Consider the following 14,309-nt stretch of genomic DNA (forward strand, 5'->3'; position numbering starts at 1 on the left):
ATTGCTATGCCATTGGTCGTAAGAGATTGTTCCATGCATGCATTATATTCTCATCTTATCCAACAGTGGGACATAGTACTACTAATACTGAATTACATTCAAATGTGCACAATGTCAACTTGTATGATAACAGTAGTACTGCACAATTATGTAGAATTGTACATAATATTAACCTTTATAATGATAGTAGTAAGACACACTTTTGTGCAGATTTGAACAATATCAGAAACAACAATGGCTGCATTTGCATTTGTATTGTGTGTATTCTTGCAGCCATAGTGCAAGCAGGAAACAGGAGGAGAAAACCATTTCACTCTCCGCTCTATAAAGGGGATGAGGATGTCCTGATTCCTATTGGTTACTAGGGAAAGACTCTGTAGGGTCTGATTCCTTTGAAGGAACACCCCACTGAATATAAATAAGGAAATTAGCAACTTCCCCTTCCCTCCAACAAATTAATCTTGTTGCGATTTTTGGCCTCATGTTCAGGAAGATTTCATATAAAGGGAATCAGCTAGATGCACTGTGAATTAAACTATGCAAATGCTGCCTGTTTATGTCTAGCCTTGAGCGAAAAGTCAAAGGAAGTCAGAGCAAGGGATTCTGTACTGTAGTAGAGATACCCTAAAACAACATAAGTTAGACTAATTTCAGAGTCCGACCCAGGGCCGTTTCTTGGGCAGTGTGGGCAGGACAACCGCCATGGGCGCAGACTGGCTAGTAGAAGAAGGGGGGTGCAGGCAGAAGGACATAACCGCTAGGGAGCTGCTGTCGCCAAATGGAAGAAGAAAGATTACCAGTGTGATCACCTTCCTTGACTCCTCCTAGGCTGCCTGCATCAGGCGTCAAGTCATCATCACATCACCACCGCGTGATGACACCTGATGTCCTGTAGCGGTACTGCAGGCTGTCAGTTTGCGGTGCCCATGGCATCCTGGTCCCTGCTTCCTCCTGGATAAGCGGCTGATCACTAGTAAGTAGGCAGATCTACTTGTGACCTGTGGCTGTGTGACTGCCCCTAAAGAGTAAGGGACCTAAAGGGTGAGGGGCACAATTTTTACACCCTCACCCTGGATGTAATTTAGCCTAGAAACTGCCCTGGTCAGACCAATGGTTTCTGGAGAAAGTGTTAATTTCAAAAGTGACAGGTCCTCTTTAAATGATGATCCCACTCTTAGATGAATACCTGTATTGGTCCTCTCCTATTTAGATATTGTATCATGTATGACATTTGTTCTGCCATTTCTCTGGTCACTTTTACAATTGTATTGGTCTCACCCTTCCATGACTCCAGTTCCTCAGACAGAAGACAGGCTGCCACTCTGTGAGGTTTGCAGTGGACATCTTGGCGTGATGAACAGCTAAACTGTGGGATATAGGATTAAAATAAAATGAAAAAAAATATTCTGAGCATTTTCTTGCATGCTGGTGGCTTAAACAAAATTTTGTTGATTCGGTGTGAAAATATCCCCTAAGAGAAAACCTATTCAATTCACTTTTTCTCCTAAGGTCCAAAGGGGTTGATTTACAAAGCTTACTTATTTTTTTACCTTTACTGTAATGCTAGGTACACACTACGCAATTTTCTGACAGATTTACTGTCAGATCGATTATTTCCAACATGTTCAATCTGATTTCCGATCGATTTTTCATAGAAGTGAACAGAAAATCAATTGGAAATAAGATCGGGACATGTTGGAAATAATCGATCTGACAGTAAATCTGCTAACATGAAAACAGGTGAAAAAGCTTTGTGAATTATGCCCAATTTGAGATAAACCATGCGTTAATGTGCACACATACGTCTGATTTTACGACTTGTCATTCAAACAAAAAGTCGTTAAGAAGTGAATTGGATCTGGCCCACAAGCTCACGTTGCAAATTGTGAACATGGGCTAATTGTTGAAGTTTATAATTAATGTTTAGAAGCAAAAGGTTCAACTTGCTTTGGTGAGTCCTCCATGCAGTCAGAGGACTAATACATCAGTATTGTCTCTGCTGTTTTCTGTGTGCAACTGAGCCATCTACTGGCTGAATTATTGTATTAAAATTCTAGTAAAACAGTCTTGTGATGTCTCGCAGTACATTAGGTTGGAAATTTATATTAGATGGGATCTAATTAAAGATGTTATCTTGGTAGAACAATTCACATTATTTTGTAAATGGTTTGTATTTCCATGACTGCAAGTTAACGATGGCCCAGAAAGAAGATGTCTGTTACCAAAACCCAAGCATTATAAAACTCTTACTTTACCATCTGCATATTCTGGGTGTATAAGACGACTGGGTGTATAAGACGATCCCCCAACTTTTCCAGTTAAAATATAGAGTTTGTGATATACTCGCTGTATAAGACTACCCCTCTTCCAACGCACACCAAATAAAAATTATATACTGGTGCTATGTATGAACAGATACTGGTGCTGTACTGTATGTGATACCCAGTATATACCGTAATGGTATACAGGTGATTGAATGGTTGGATTGGTCAACTCTCCCTCTCCCTAAGTGGATTGGACAGCTCTCCTTGTCTACCTGTTTATTAAAGCGGAATGGAAGAATAGATCACACTATGACCATAAAACACGCCTCTTTCATCCTTCTGGCCCACCCTTGTATCCTATTTACCTCCTTCTCTGCCTCTCAGATCTCACACATGTGCACGCGCAGCTTCACTACAGTCCTCAGCAACAAGATCTGAGAGGCGGTAACAGGATAGGGAGTATCACCCATAGCATCAATGACACCCGGCGTATAAGACGACCCCTGACTTTTCAGAAGATTTTTAACGGTTAAAAAGTAGTCTTATACACCAGAATGTACAGTACTTACATGGCACTACAGGAATATATAAACGCTGTTGCAATAACTAATGGTCATTAATCACTCCTAATTTGACCATCTATATACCTGTAAATGATAAAATACATTTCACAATCATTTGTTAAGAAAGAGGTGTAATAAAAATCATTGTTCAGAAATATGTACAGTAGTAGACACTATTAGAGCCTGTTCAAATACAATGTAGTGTCGAGTGGTGAACAATGCTCACCAGGGATGGTCAATGAGATGCAAATAATTCAGAGTTCATGAAGTATTATGCAAATGTTCCACATTAATGTATGCAGCTTGAAAATTAACCAGTTGAATCTTGCTGGGGTATAATTTGATTGGTCCGTTTTAAAGTGTGTACATTCGCATACAAAATTTTCGTAAATCCTGTGTTAACTTGGAACTATTTGCATGTCATTGACTATCCCTACTGCTCAGCACCACTGCGCATTGCTTTAGTACAAGAGCAGCGACTGCCTGGTCGCACCACTCTGTGTAAATGTGAATGTGTGTGGAAATTGGTAGCCTTGGCAGTAGTAGTGTGAAAGCAAATTTCACCCTTCTGCATCGCATTATATTAGAGCAGGCACTTAGGGTGTGTACTGTACATAGAAGCAGTTATGATTGACCAATAAAGAATAATCTGTCTAATTTACTAAACCCAATATGGTTTATTTTAGCTTTGGATCAAGTGGGAAAGGTGACACTTTCTTTTGGGTATTCTTTCTGTCTGTGTCATTACTGATGACATTTCCTATGTTTTCTGTTTTTCAAAAAAAAAATCTTTTTTTATTGTAGAAATTTTAGAAACTTGTTGGTTCTGCGTCATCTTGGGTAGGTTTTCTTCACTTCCTGTCTCCGTCTCAGTGATCATCATGGCTAACAACATACAGACCTCTGCCATGTCACCACCAGTCACTTGTGACATAATAGGAGTTGCTCACTCTAACGGTAGTGATAGTAACTAAAGAGTGCAAAACTGCGTACAGCAATAAGTTGGGTATGGGTTTGTTTTTAGTGGCTCACGCATACAGCTTAAATACAGTTCTTCACAAAAATACCTCCTGCTTGGCAAAAATAAATAAATAACAGAAACAAAAACTGTCCCACCGCCCTCTCCCAAAATAGCACTATTACCTTTTTATGTTCAAGAATCACAGCGCCTCTCCTTAGATGATCAGCAAACACAAACAGTGGCTTCTCACCTTCCATTCCTTTACAGTTTAGACCTTTCCATATTAAATGTTCCTGCCCTTTAGTGTATGTCACGTGTGCTTTGTATTTGGATGATAACTGATTGTTTTTTTCTTTATTTGTACCCTTTAAATCTGGTGGTGTTTTCTCATTGATTGACTGCCACTTCCAGATTGTTTTCTCTTTTTCACTTTTTGATACTGTTAACTCTTTACTTACGGTTTGTTTTAGTTGTATCGTATGTGTTTTCTGAGCACTGGGTTCCCAGTTGTTTGCTTTGAATTTCACATCAGATACAGGCAGATATGTTTTGCCATAGACTAATTCTTTAAATTCATTTTCATTGTGGGATTGTGTAGTTACTGTATCCATTGTTTGTTGTGCTGAAATCTGTATGCTTGTTTCATTCTGTATTTCAGGAGGTAGTTCCTGATAAGTTGGTTCATCCTGTCCTCTAGAGAGCACTATGTGTGTTTTTATTGAATCATGATTTGTTATCTCTGTCTGAAACCCAACATATTCTGAAAGATCTTTCTTGCTCCTTACCTCGTGATTTGTTGTTCCTTTATGTTCTTTAGAGACCCCTCTTTGTGTATTGTGAATCTCTGAGTCCTGACTAACTGCCTCCTTCTGGCCCCCTGATATGCTTGTATGAGTTCTGTACATCAAAGAATCCTGACTCAATATATTAGTCTGATATTCCGTGCTTTCTGAAGGTACTTTCTGATGAATTGATTCCTGATTGTTTTTTTCTTCCTGTCCTCCAGATAAAGTTCCATGCATTTTCCAAGATTTTGATTCCTGATTGGTTCTTTCAGGTCGTAAACCATCACATTCAGTATTGGCTTCCTGAATCAGTAAATTCTGATTGGATGCATCCTTTGGTACACCAGCATTTGTCTCCAGCAGTGTTTCATCCTTTTTTACATTAATGCAGTCTACATCTATACCTTGATTTCTACGATAGTGCTTTGATGCTTGTCTCTGTATTCCAGCACGTCGGCTATTTGTCCTCTGAATGTTGGAAGAGAAACTGGTTGCTTTCTTTGTCACACTAGACAGTGGTTGCCTTTTTATTCTCCTTGATTCCTTTCGAGTAATCTCCTTCTGTACAGGTGGTGATGTCACACTGGCCTGATAAGTTTTTTCTTTTGGTACTTGAAACTCGGTCTCCGTTCTTTGATTGGTAATTTGCAAGTGGTCATTTTTGGTTACATGTACAGTAATATTTTCATCTGACTTTTCAGTGGTTGTCTTCTGTATAACCTCACCAAATGTTTTAGGTGGCTCTTGAAGAAAAGCCTTATCATCCTCATCTTGAGTTCCTGCTTCCTGCTTAGAGTTGGACCTTTTTATTGATGTCCTTACAGTGCCCTCTGGCTCATTATTTAATTCAATCCATGGTTTCTTTTCAGATGTACTTTGTTCTTTATGGTTTAATCTATCTTCTAAATCATTTGTGCTGCCTCCATTAATTTCATTATTACTGTAACCACAATATGCCAATGTCTTGTTAATAGTACAACCACTATACTCATTAATTGGATTTTGCTCACTGTAATTGGGGTACTTTTGCTGAATTTCATTGGCTGTCTTCTGCTCCTTTTGTATCGGTATATCTGATGTCCCACTTTCAAGACCACTGTCACATATAGAGACTGGAGCTTCTGTTTCTTCCCTCAGTTTTAAGCACCATTTAATTAGTTGTAAGGTGTCTGCTTCCATCTCATCATCTGTCTGAAGGTGCGAAATTAATTGGTCTGCTTTTGCTAACCAATTCAAAGTCATGGACCTAAGCAAAAAGATCTCCCTGTGACTGTGAATGTCTTTAAGTGACTTTGCCTTTGTGATTATATCCCCAGTCAGGAAGAAAAGATGGTCAAGCAAAAATGCAACATCTTCTTTTTTTTCTAAGTAAAGTGTACTGCTGAGAGTATCTTTTATGAATATTATATTATCAATTAGTGATTTAGCATCAGCTTCAAAAGTCTCATCTGTGACAGATCTGTCAGTGGGTGTAGATGACAATGCAAAATTAACCATCCTTTGGAGAAGGGTATGATTTCTGTTGTACAATGTATCTATGTGGTGCATAAGTAATTTTGCTTTCAACATAAGTTCTTTTTGAAGAAGCACACAATCTATATTAAGAAACACAGACGCAGTTGAGGACACATTAAGCTCATCTCTCACTTTCAGGACAGACTCAGTCAGAACATCTACCTCCTCCCGAAGAAGTCCAACACTTTTCTGATCTTTCTCATCAGTAAATTTCTGAACGGATAGAGCAGAAGCTTCTTGTAGCCACAACGAGGCCTCACACAAAATAAATAGACTTTTGCAGTCAGAAAACTTCAGTTCTGTCTTTTGCACAGTGGTTTCAGACAGGACCACACTGTCCATGCCTATAAAGTCATCTACACATTTCGATAACTGTTGCACAGAAACAGACCACTGTATACAAATATCCCCCAGTTTAAGTGTATCAGGTCGTATTTTGTGACACAATACAGCTGTAAGTAATTGATTAGCCAAAGCTTGACACTTAGAGAACTTGACATGAATTTTGACTAGGCATTCCTGTTTTTCAGAAAGCTTTATGAAATCCATATCATCATAGTCACTTAGTGTATGCTTACTGGTAGACTGCACAATACCTGCTAAGCGCTGCATGGTTCGATTAAAAATCTGGACATTGGTGGAGATCTCTTCATTAGTTGATGTGCAAAACAACTGTTGGGAGAAAGAATGCCAGTAACTTGCAAAGGAAACAAGGTACGTTTTAATCTCTTCAGTACAATGTGATAGTAGCATTGCTGTTTGAATAAGTCTGCCCATGGTAGGTGAGTCTGTGTGTCCTTCCTTAGATAACTGGGCAAAACGTAATATTAGAGGCTCAAGTTCTTTAAACCTAAGTGCACCACTTTCAGCCATATCTCCCTGATGAAATAACGCTTTGCTTTCTTCAAGATATGAGCTAGAGATTTCAATAAGTGAAGAACTGTAAGCATTGACCTCTTTCATGTTCTGCTTCTTTATTGCAGTTAGAAGATCACCTACTTGTGTATGAAGATCTGAAACCCACCTTGTTTTTACAGTTTTTACAGTACTTGTTGTCATATATGTTGAACTTGTGGACAATGGAAGAGGCTTGCTCAGATATTCTTCATAAGACAAACAGTTTACATACTCTCCGAGGTTCTGAACTTTATAAACATTTGTTTGGTCTGATTCCAGTAAATCAACCATCACAGCTCTAGGACTCACTGGAGTAACTTCTGTTCTTAAAGGACTAAGTAGGTCTGGATGATTATAACCACTAACACCCTCTTTAACTTTGTGTATGGATTCTAGCAGCTCATTAACCTTTTCCAAGAAAGACTTTTGAGTTGCAAGGCTGGAAGCTGCCTCAAAACAGTTCATCATGGCATCCCTTGTCTCAAGCGTTGTTCTTTCCAGATGTCTAACCAAAACTCTTAGGCCATTCCTGAAAATGGGGTCCTTACTTTGATCAACATGTCTATTAATAACTTGACCCACACGTTCTGCCAGGTTGCATAAATCAGCAGCATGATGTTGAAAGATTTCTGGGTCCTGACTTCTCAAGAGCTTTTCACAGTGATACCTGTTTTCTTCAAGTTCCCTAATGCATAAGTCCAAAAACTGATGCACAGTTAACATGTTATCAAAGCTCATCATCAGGCTTTCTGTAGCTTTGATCCATTTCTGATAAATGGTTTGTGCTTTTTCAAACATTTTAGATTCGTTATATGCTTTGTTTTCTATAATGAGCTCAATGACCTCATCCCGCACCCTGCACAAGAAATCTACAGAATTTTCAATGTCTGCTATGGTTCTTTCTTCAGAGCACTGGGCTGTTACAAGACTGGATATTTTTAAAAGCTGTGCAGTGTGATTTTGAAATGCTTGAAGAAGTGGGAAAGACTTTGAGGCAAAGAGATTTTGTAGTTGTAAGTTTACTTTTTTGCTGTGCTTCAGAACAGCTTTCAGCAGTGTCTTCAGTGGATCTTTGACAGTAAAAGCATCTAAGATCTGAAAGAATATTGTAGAGACTAGGGTTTGGCTGAGATGTTTAAGTTCAGCTTTCATAGATGCACACAGCTGCTCAAGCTTACAGTGAACACGTCCAAGTCCAGAATTTTTCTGACGCTCGTTCAGATAATCACTTAACTTCCTTCTGTGTTCTAAAAGACTCTGACAGTGCTTGACCAGTTGCAGCTTCATATTTGGTCTTGAGCAGTCGGCTACATACATACAGTAGAACACAACAGCTCCCACTAGGAAGTCCAGTTCGTTGCAACTGATCTGCTTTGGATTTAAACCAGATAATAGCTCAAGCAATTCATGCATTTCTTGAGAAAATGAGCCTCGTTTCCTACAGTGGTGTTTTTTGTCTGGTCCATTTATCAATAAACACTTCAGTTCCTGTAATGTTTTTGAAGCAAGATCAAATACATATAATTGTGATGCAAGCATTTGCTCATTATGAGGATGTTTTATGTTGCTTTGTGTTGCTGTGTACAACATTGGAACACATTTCCGGAGGGTTTGCAGTGTTTGTGACAGATTACGTTGGTGTAATGTATCCTTGATGTCTAAAATTCTTTTCTCCGTCAAACTGTTCACCAGTAGCACAGCTTCTGAGAATTCACAGAACTGAGACAGGATATCCGGTATGTTTTCTGCCTTCTGCAAACAATACAAGCATTCCAGGAGCCAATCAGTAGCTCCAAGAATCTTCCTCACACCTGCATCATCTTCTAACCGGAGTATCTGTTAAAAGAATGGATATTTATATTTTTAACACAGTGCACATCAAAGAAACCACATATCAGTGCCAATGCCATACCGGGAACTTTACTTTACTTTAAAGGGACACTTAGGCCAGGAATAAAAAAGCAGTTTTACTTTCCTGGGGCTTCTACCAGCCCCCTCCAGCTGTCCTGTACCCTCACAGTCACTCACGGAGCCGCCAGTCCCACGCCGCCAGCTAGTTTTGTTTTCACTGACAGGCCCAACAGGCCTGGCCACGCATATTTTTCTTTGCTTTCCGGTTCGCAATATCGTCCTGCAGGACCTGCACCTGTGCAAGACGCTATTCAGGATGGGAACATGAAGAAGGATACGTGTGGCCAGGCCTGCGCAGAAAGGGGGACCGGAGGCCAGGGCCGGCCCTAGACTTTTTGCCGCCTGAGGCAAATTTATAAAAAAATTGCAGGAGGGGTAGCGGGCAGGACGGGGGTATTGGGCCTAGCGGTGGGGTGGGGGGTCGGACCCCCCCCTTCCTCGCCTGGGTCCCCCGATCTGCGCTCCCCTCCAGCTGTAATAGGAAGCTGCCGATGCCCAATAGTAAGAGGCATGGGCGGGGAGGACTCACCTTATCCGCGTTCCAGCGTGCGCTCCACTGACGTCACTTCCTGCAACACCGCCCACAGTATTGTAAGTGGACGGCGATGCAGGAAGTGACGTCAGTGGAGCACACGCTGGAACGCGGATAAGGTTAGTCCTCCCCGCCCGTGCCTCTTACGATTGAGCATCGGCTGCTTCCTATTACAGCTGGAGGGGAGCGCAGATCGGGGGACACAGGCGAGGGCCCAATACCCCCGTCCTGCCCGCTACCCCTCTGGCTCGGCGGCCGGCCCCCCGCACCCACGGACAGGCGGGTGCCGCCCCTAGAAGTTTTCCGCCTGAGGCAAACGTTTCACCCCGCCTCATGAGCGGTCCGGCCCTGCCGGAGGCTCTGTGAGTGACTGCGAGGGCACGGGATGGCTGCAGGGGACTGCTAGAAGTAAAACTGATTTTTTATTCCTGTCTTAAAGAGGAACTCCAGTGAAAATAATGTGATTAAAAAAGTGCTTCATTTTTACAATAATTATGTATAAATGATTTAGTCAGTGTTTGCCCATTGTAAAATATTTTAAATCCCTGATTTATATTCTGACATTTATCACATGGTGACTGCTGGTAAGTGATGTAGCTGCTGCTTGCTGTTTTTTGATTCTGCAGCTGGCTCCAGGGCTCTGGGGTATGAATATGTTGGGGAGGGGCCCCAAGGTTAATTTTGCCCCAGGGCCCCATTGTGGCTTGAACCAGCCCTGATTAGAGGACAGTTATGGGGAGTAGTAATACACTGTAAGTACTCCAGAGAGCACAGCTATAGTCAAACAGAAATGTAATATGAATGTGCGTATCTAGAGCATAAAATGCATAAGCAAGAAAAAAGTCTCACAACGCACCAGATGTATTGAATGCAAATATGATATTATCTTTATTGATCCAATATATAACCATTATAAAAAAAAAAAAAAACCCTCAAGGGGGAATGTCAGGAAGCCTGACGTTCCGGCGATACATGTGTAAGGCCAGTCCTTCATGGTGGCTGCGGCGTTTTGGAGCTAACGGTTGCGCAGGTAATATGGCTGTTTTCATTCACGTTCCTTGCTTAGTGCCTGGATGCTCTTAGGACTGTGATTTGACTTTGGCTTCACTGTTGTGGTTTATCCGGTTTAAATTGTACTATCTGACTTACATCTTTTGCACTGTTGGCACTTTATGAGTTTGTTACAGATTGTCTTTGCTATTCATTATAACCTTTTATATATAAGCAGACTTTGTGTCCTGGTTACATGGTATTATATTGCACTTTAGAGCCTCGTAGCACCTTGTCTGGTATTATTTTTATATTTATATAATTTTTACGCCTGTTCCTGCGCTATCATTTATTTTTATGTATTATGCATATACTGTATATTTGTGTAATTTACTCCATACGCATTGACTGCGCAGCCACCTATTGCCCATATTATTTCTTGGGGATTTTTAGTCTGTTTGTCTCCCTTGTTTGTGGTTCCCCATTGAGGGTTTTGTGTTTTTTATAATGGTTATATATTGGATCAACCAAAATAATATACGGTACTATTTGCATTCAATATGTCTGGTGTGTTGTGAGACCTTTTTCTTTTTTCTTGATTATTAGTTATGGAGAGTAGTTCTTTACATTGAGGGGGAGTTAAATAAAAGGGGAATTACTAGGGTGAGAAAGGGGGAGTAATACTCATGGGGGGGGGGGGGGGGGGTTTGAATATTATTTTACATGGCTGAAAGTGGAGATGTTGAGGGGGATGTCTAAAAACATATCGGGGAGGGGGGGGGGGTTATTTTGCGTGCAGGATTAGGCTTGGAGTAGAAGAAAAAGTGTTCTTTTTAAGTATCAGTAGGAATTGGCTGTACACTGCTGTGTACTAGGAGCTTCCCCACCAAGTCAAACTGGTGCCGAGTTCTAAGAAAACACAGTTTAACATACTGACCAGTAGGCATAACATCTCTAAACATATAGTGATTGATGTAGATATCTTTCTCCACATTTGCAAAACAGTTGTGACTTCATATAAAACGAATCCCATTATTTGTGAATCATTTAAAGCCTATATTTATTGGAAAGTTGCAAAAAGACAACACATCAAATGTTGAAATTAAACAAATATTTATTTTTTGATGAAACATATATGCTTACTAGCTGATGTCCGGCTTGCCCGAGTATGTATTTGGCTGGTGTCAGCCATGCCCCCTTTTTCTAACCCTAACACACAAACACTCAATGACCAAATTTGTGAGCTTTGGTATCAATAGTTTGTATATTCCCATAGAAATTAAATAAATCAGATTGGCGGTTTGTGACTCCCCCCCACTCCAGCATTTGAACCCCAGTCACCCAATGACCAACTGTAGCAGGTTTGAGGCATCTGCTATTAACAGTGTAAAAATGGCAGCAATTTAAATATTCCGCTTGAAAATCAACAAGTCAATTTTGATTGGCTATTATAGGCTCCACCCACTTCCCTGAATATTAATCTCAGTCACCCAGTGACCATTTGGACAAAGTTTGAGAACCCTGCCATTAACAGTGTAAGAAGGCCCGCAGTTTGAATTTTCCCAGTGAAATTTGTTTTTGGCTCTGCCCACTTTTTGTAACCTGGACACACAGTCACTCAATGACCAAGTTTGTGAGCTTTCGGGTCCTTGGCATCATTAAAAACAAATCTGATTGGCTGTTTGTGGCTCCACCCCCTTTTCTGAATTTGAAGCCCAGTGACCCAATGACCAACTGTACCAGGTTTGAGGCCTCTGCCATTAACAGTGTAAGAATGGCAGACATTTCAATATTCCCCTTGAAAATAAACAGGTGAATTTTGATTGGCTGTTGTAGGCTCCACCCATTTTCCTGAATATTAATCCCAGTCACCCAGTGACCAACTGTGTCAAGTTTGAGAACCCTGCCATCAGGGCCGCACAAATCCAGATCCGGGACCGGGAGACATCCAGATAGTTCTATCCGGATATCTCCCAGTAAACCTGTGCGGGGTGGGCGGGTTGTCAATCTTACCTGTCTGACGTCTTCTTCGGTCCGTCCCTCGGCGCCTCCCACATGACGTCTTCTTCGGTCCAAGCGGCGGTCACGTGTTTGTAATCACGTGTTTCTAATCACGTGACGCGCATGGAGCGCATCGTGGAAGGCGCCGAGGGACAGACGAAGAAGACGTCAGACAGGTAAGATTGACACCCCGCCCAGGTTTACTGGGAGATATCCGGATAGCAACTATTCAGGTATCTCCCAGATCCGGATTTGAGCAGCCCTACCTGCCATTAACAGTGTAAGAATGGCTGCAGTTTATATTTGAGCAGTGAAATGTGTTTTTAGCTCCGCACACTTTTTGTAACCTTGACACACAGTCACTCAATGACCAAGTTTGTGAGCTTTCAGGTTCCTGGCATCAAAAATGTGTGAATGGAAGCAGTTTATCCAGCAAATAAATCTGATAGGCTGTTTGTGGCCCCGCCCCTTTAGTGAATTTTGACCCCAGTTACCCAACGACCGACTGTAGCAGGTTTGAAGCCTCTGCCATAAACAGTGTAAGAATGGCAGCAGTTTCAATATTCCCCTTGAAAATCAATAGGTGAATTTTGATTGGCTGTTGCAGGCTCCCCTCACTTTCCTGAATCTTAATCTCAATCACCCAGTGACCAAGTTGTGGCAAGTTTGAGCACCCTGCGATTAACAGTCTAAAAATGGCTGCAGTTTACCTTTTCCTTTTAAAAATGAATGGCTGAAACTTGATTGGCTGTTTTATGCTGCGCCCATTTTTCCTGGATTTGTAACCTTGATCACCAAGTGACCAACTGTGCCAAGTGTGAGGACTCTAGCTTGAGTTCTGTTTTCCATTGACATGAATGGGTGAAATCTGATTTGCTGTTTGTAGCTCTGCCCAAGTGTACAGGAGGGACGCGAGACCCCCAGAACATATCATCCCAGGTTTTAAGGGATCTGTATACCAAGTTTTGCTCAAAGCGGTCAAGCCATTTTCGAGTGATCGCAGCACATACATACAGACACACACACACATACATACATATACGATTTTATATACAGTGGGATGCGAAAGTTTGTGCAACCTTTGTTAATCGTCATGATTTTCCTGTATAAATCATTGGTTGTTACAATAAAAAATGTCAGTTAAATATATCATATAGGAGACACACGGTGAGATTTGAGAAATTAAATGAAGTTTATAGGATTTACAGAAAGTGTGCAATAATTGTTTAAACAAAATTAGGCAGGTGTATAAATTTGGGCACCACAAAAAAGAAATGAAATCAATATTTAGTAGATCCTCCTTTTGCAGTAATTACAGCCTCTAAATGCTTCCTGTAGGTTCCAATGAGAGTCTGGATTGTGGTTGAAGGTATTTTGGACCATTCCTCTTTACAAAACATCTCTAGTTCATTCAGGTTTAATGACTTCCGAGCATGGACAGCTCTCTTTAACTCACGCCACAGATTTTCAATTAAATACAGGTCTGGGGACTGAGATGGCCATTTCAGAATGTTGTACTTGTTCCTCTGCATGAATGCCTAAGTGAATTTTGTGCAGTGTTTAGGCTCGTTATCTTGTTAACCACCCTGGCGTTCTATTAAGATCGCCAGGGCGGCTGCGGGAGGGTTTTTTTAAATAAAAAAAAAACTATTTCATGCAGCCAACTGAAAGTTGGCTGCATGAAAGCCCACTAGATGGCGCTCCGGAGGCGTTCTTCCGATCGCCTCCGGCAGCCAGAAGTAACACAGAAGGCCGCAATGAGCAGCCTTCCGTGTTTGGCTTCTCCTGTCGCCATGGCGACGAGCGGAGTGACGTCATGGACGTCAGCCGACGTCCTGACGTCAGCCGCCTCCGATCCAGCCCTTAGCGCTGGCCGGAACTATTTGTTCC

General features: G+C 41.3%; 1 protein-coding gene across 2 annotated transcripts in view; it reads right to left on the reverse strand.

Annotated features, from left to right (window-relative positions):
* LOC137570884 (uncharacterized) overlaps positions 1-14,309 on the reverse strand; it is a 45,386-nt gene that overhangs the window by 13,138 nt on the left and 17,939 nt on the right. Inside the window, exons 4-5 of one of the 2 annotated variants that reach the window (XM_068279592.1) lie at positions 4,574-8,821; positions 1,187-1,366 (exon numbers count right to left, since the gene is read on the reverse strand). In XM_068279592.1, the coding sequence (XP_068135693.1) occupies positions 1,187-1,366; positions 4,574-8,821 (4,428 nt within the window). The remainder of the gene's footprint in view (positions 1-1,186; positions 1,367-4,573; positions 8,822-14,309) is intronic. The other variant, XM_068279593.1, reaches the window with a different exon arrangement.

Source organism: Hyperolius riggenbachi, chromosome 4 (assembly GCF_040937935.1).
Source record: "Hyperolius riggenbachi isolate aHypRig1 chromosome 4, aHypRig1.pri, whole genome shotgun sequence".
In the NCBI taxonomy this organism is placed as follows: Eukaryota; Metazoa; Chordata; class Amphibia; order Anura; family Hyperoliidae; genus Hyperolius; species Hyperolius riggenbachi.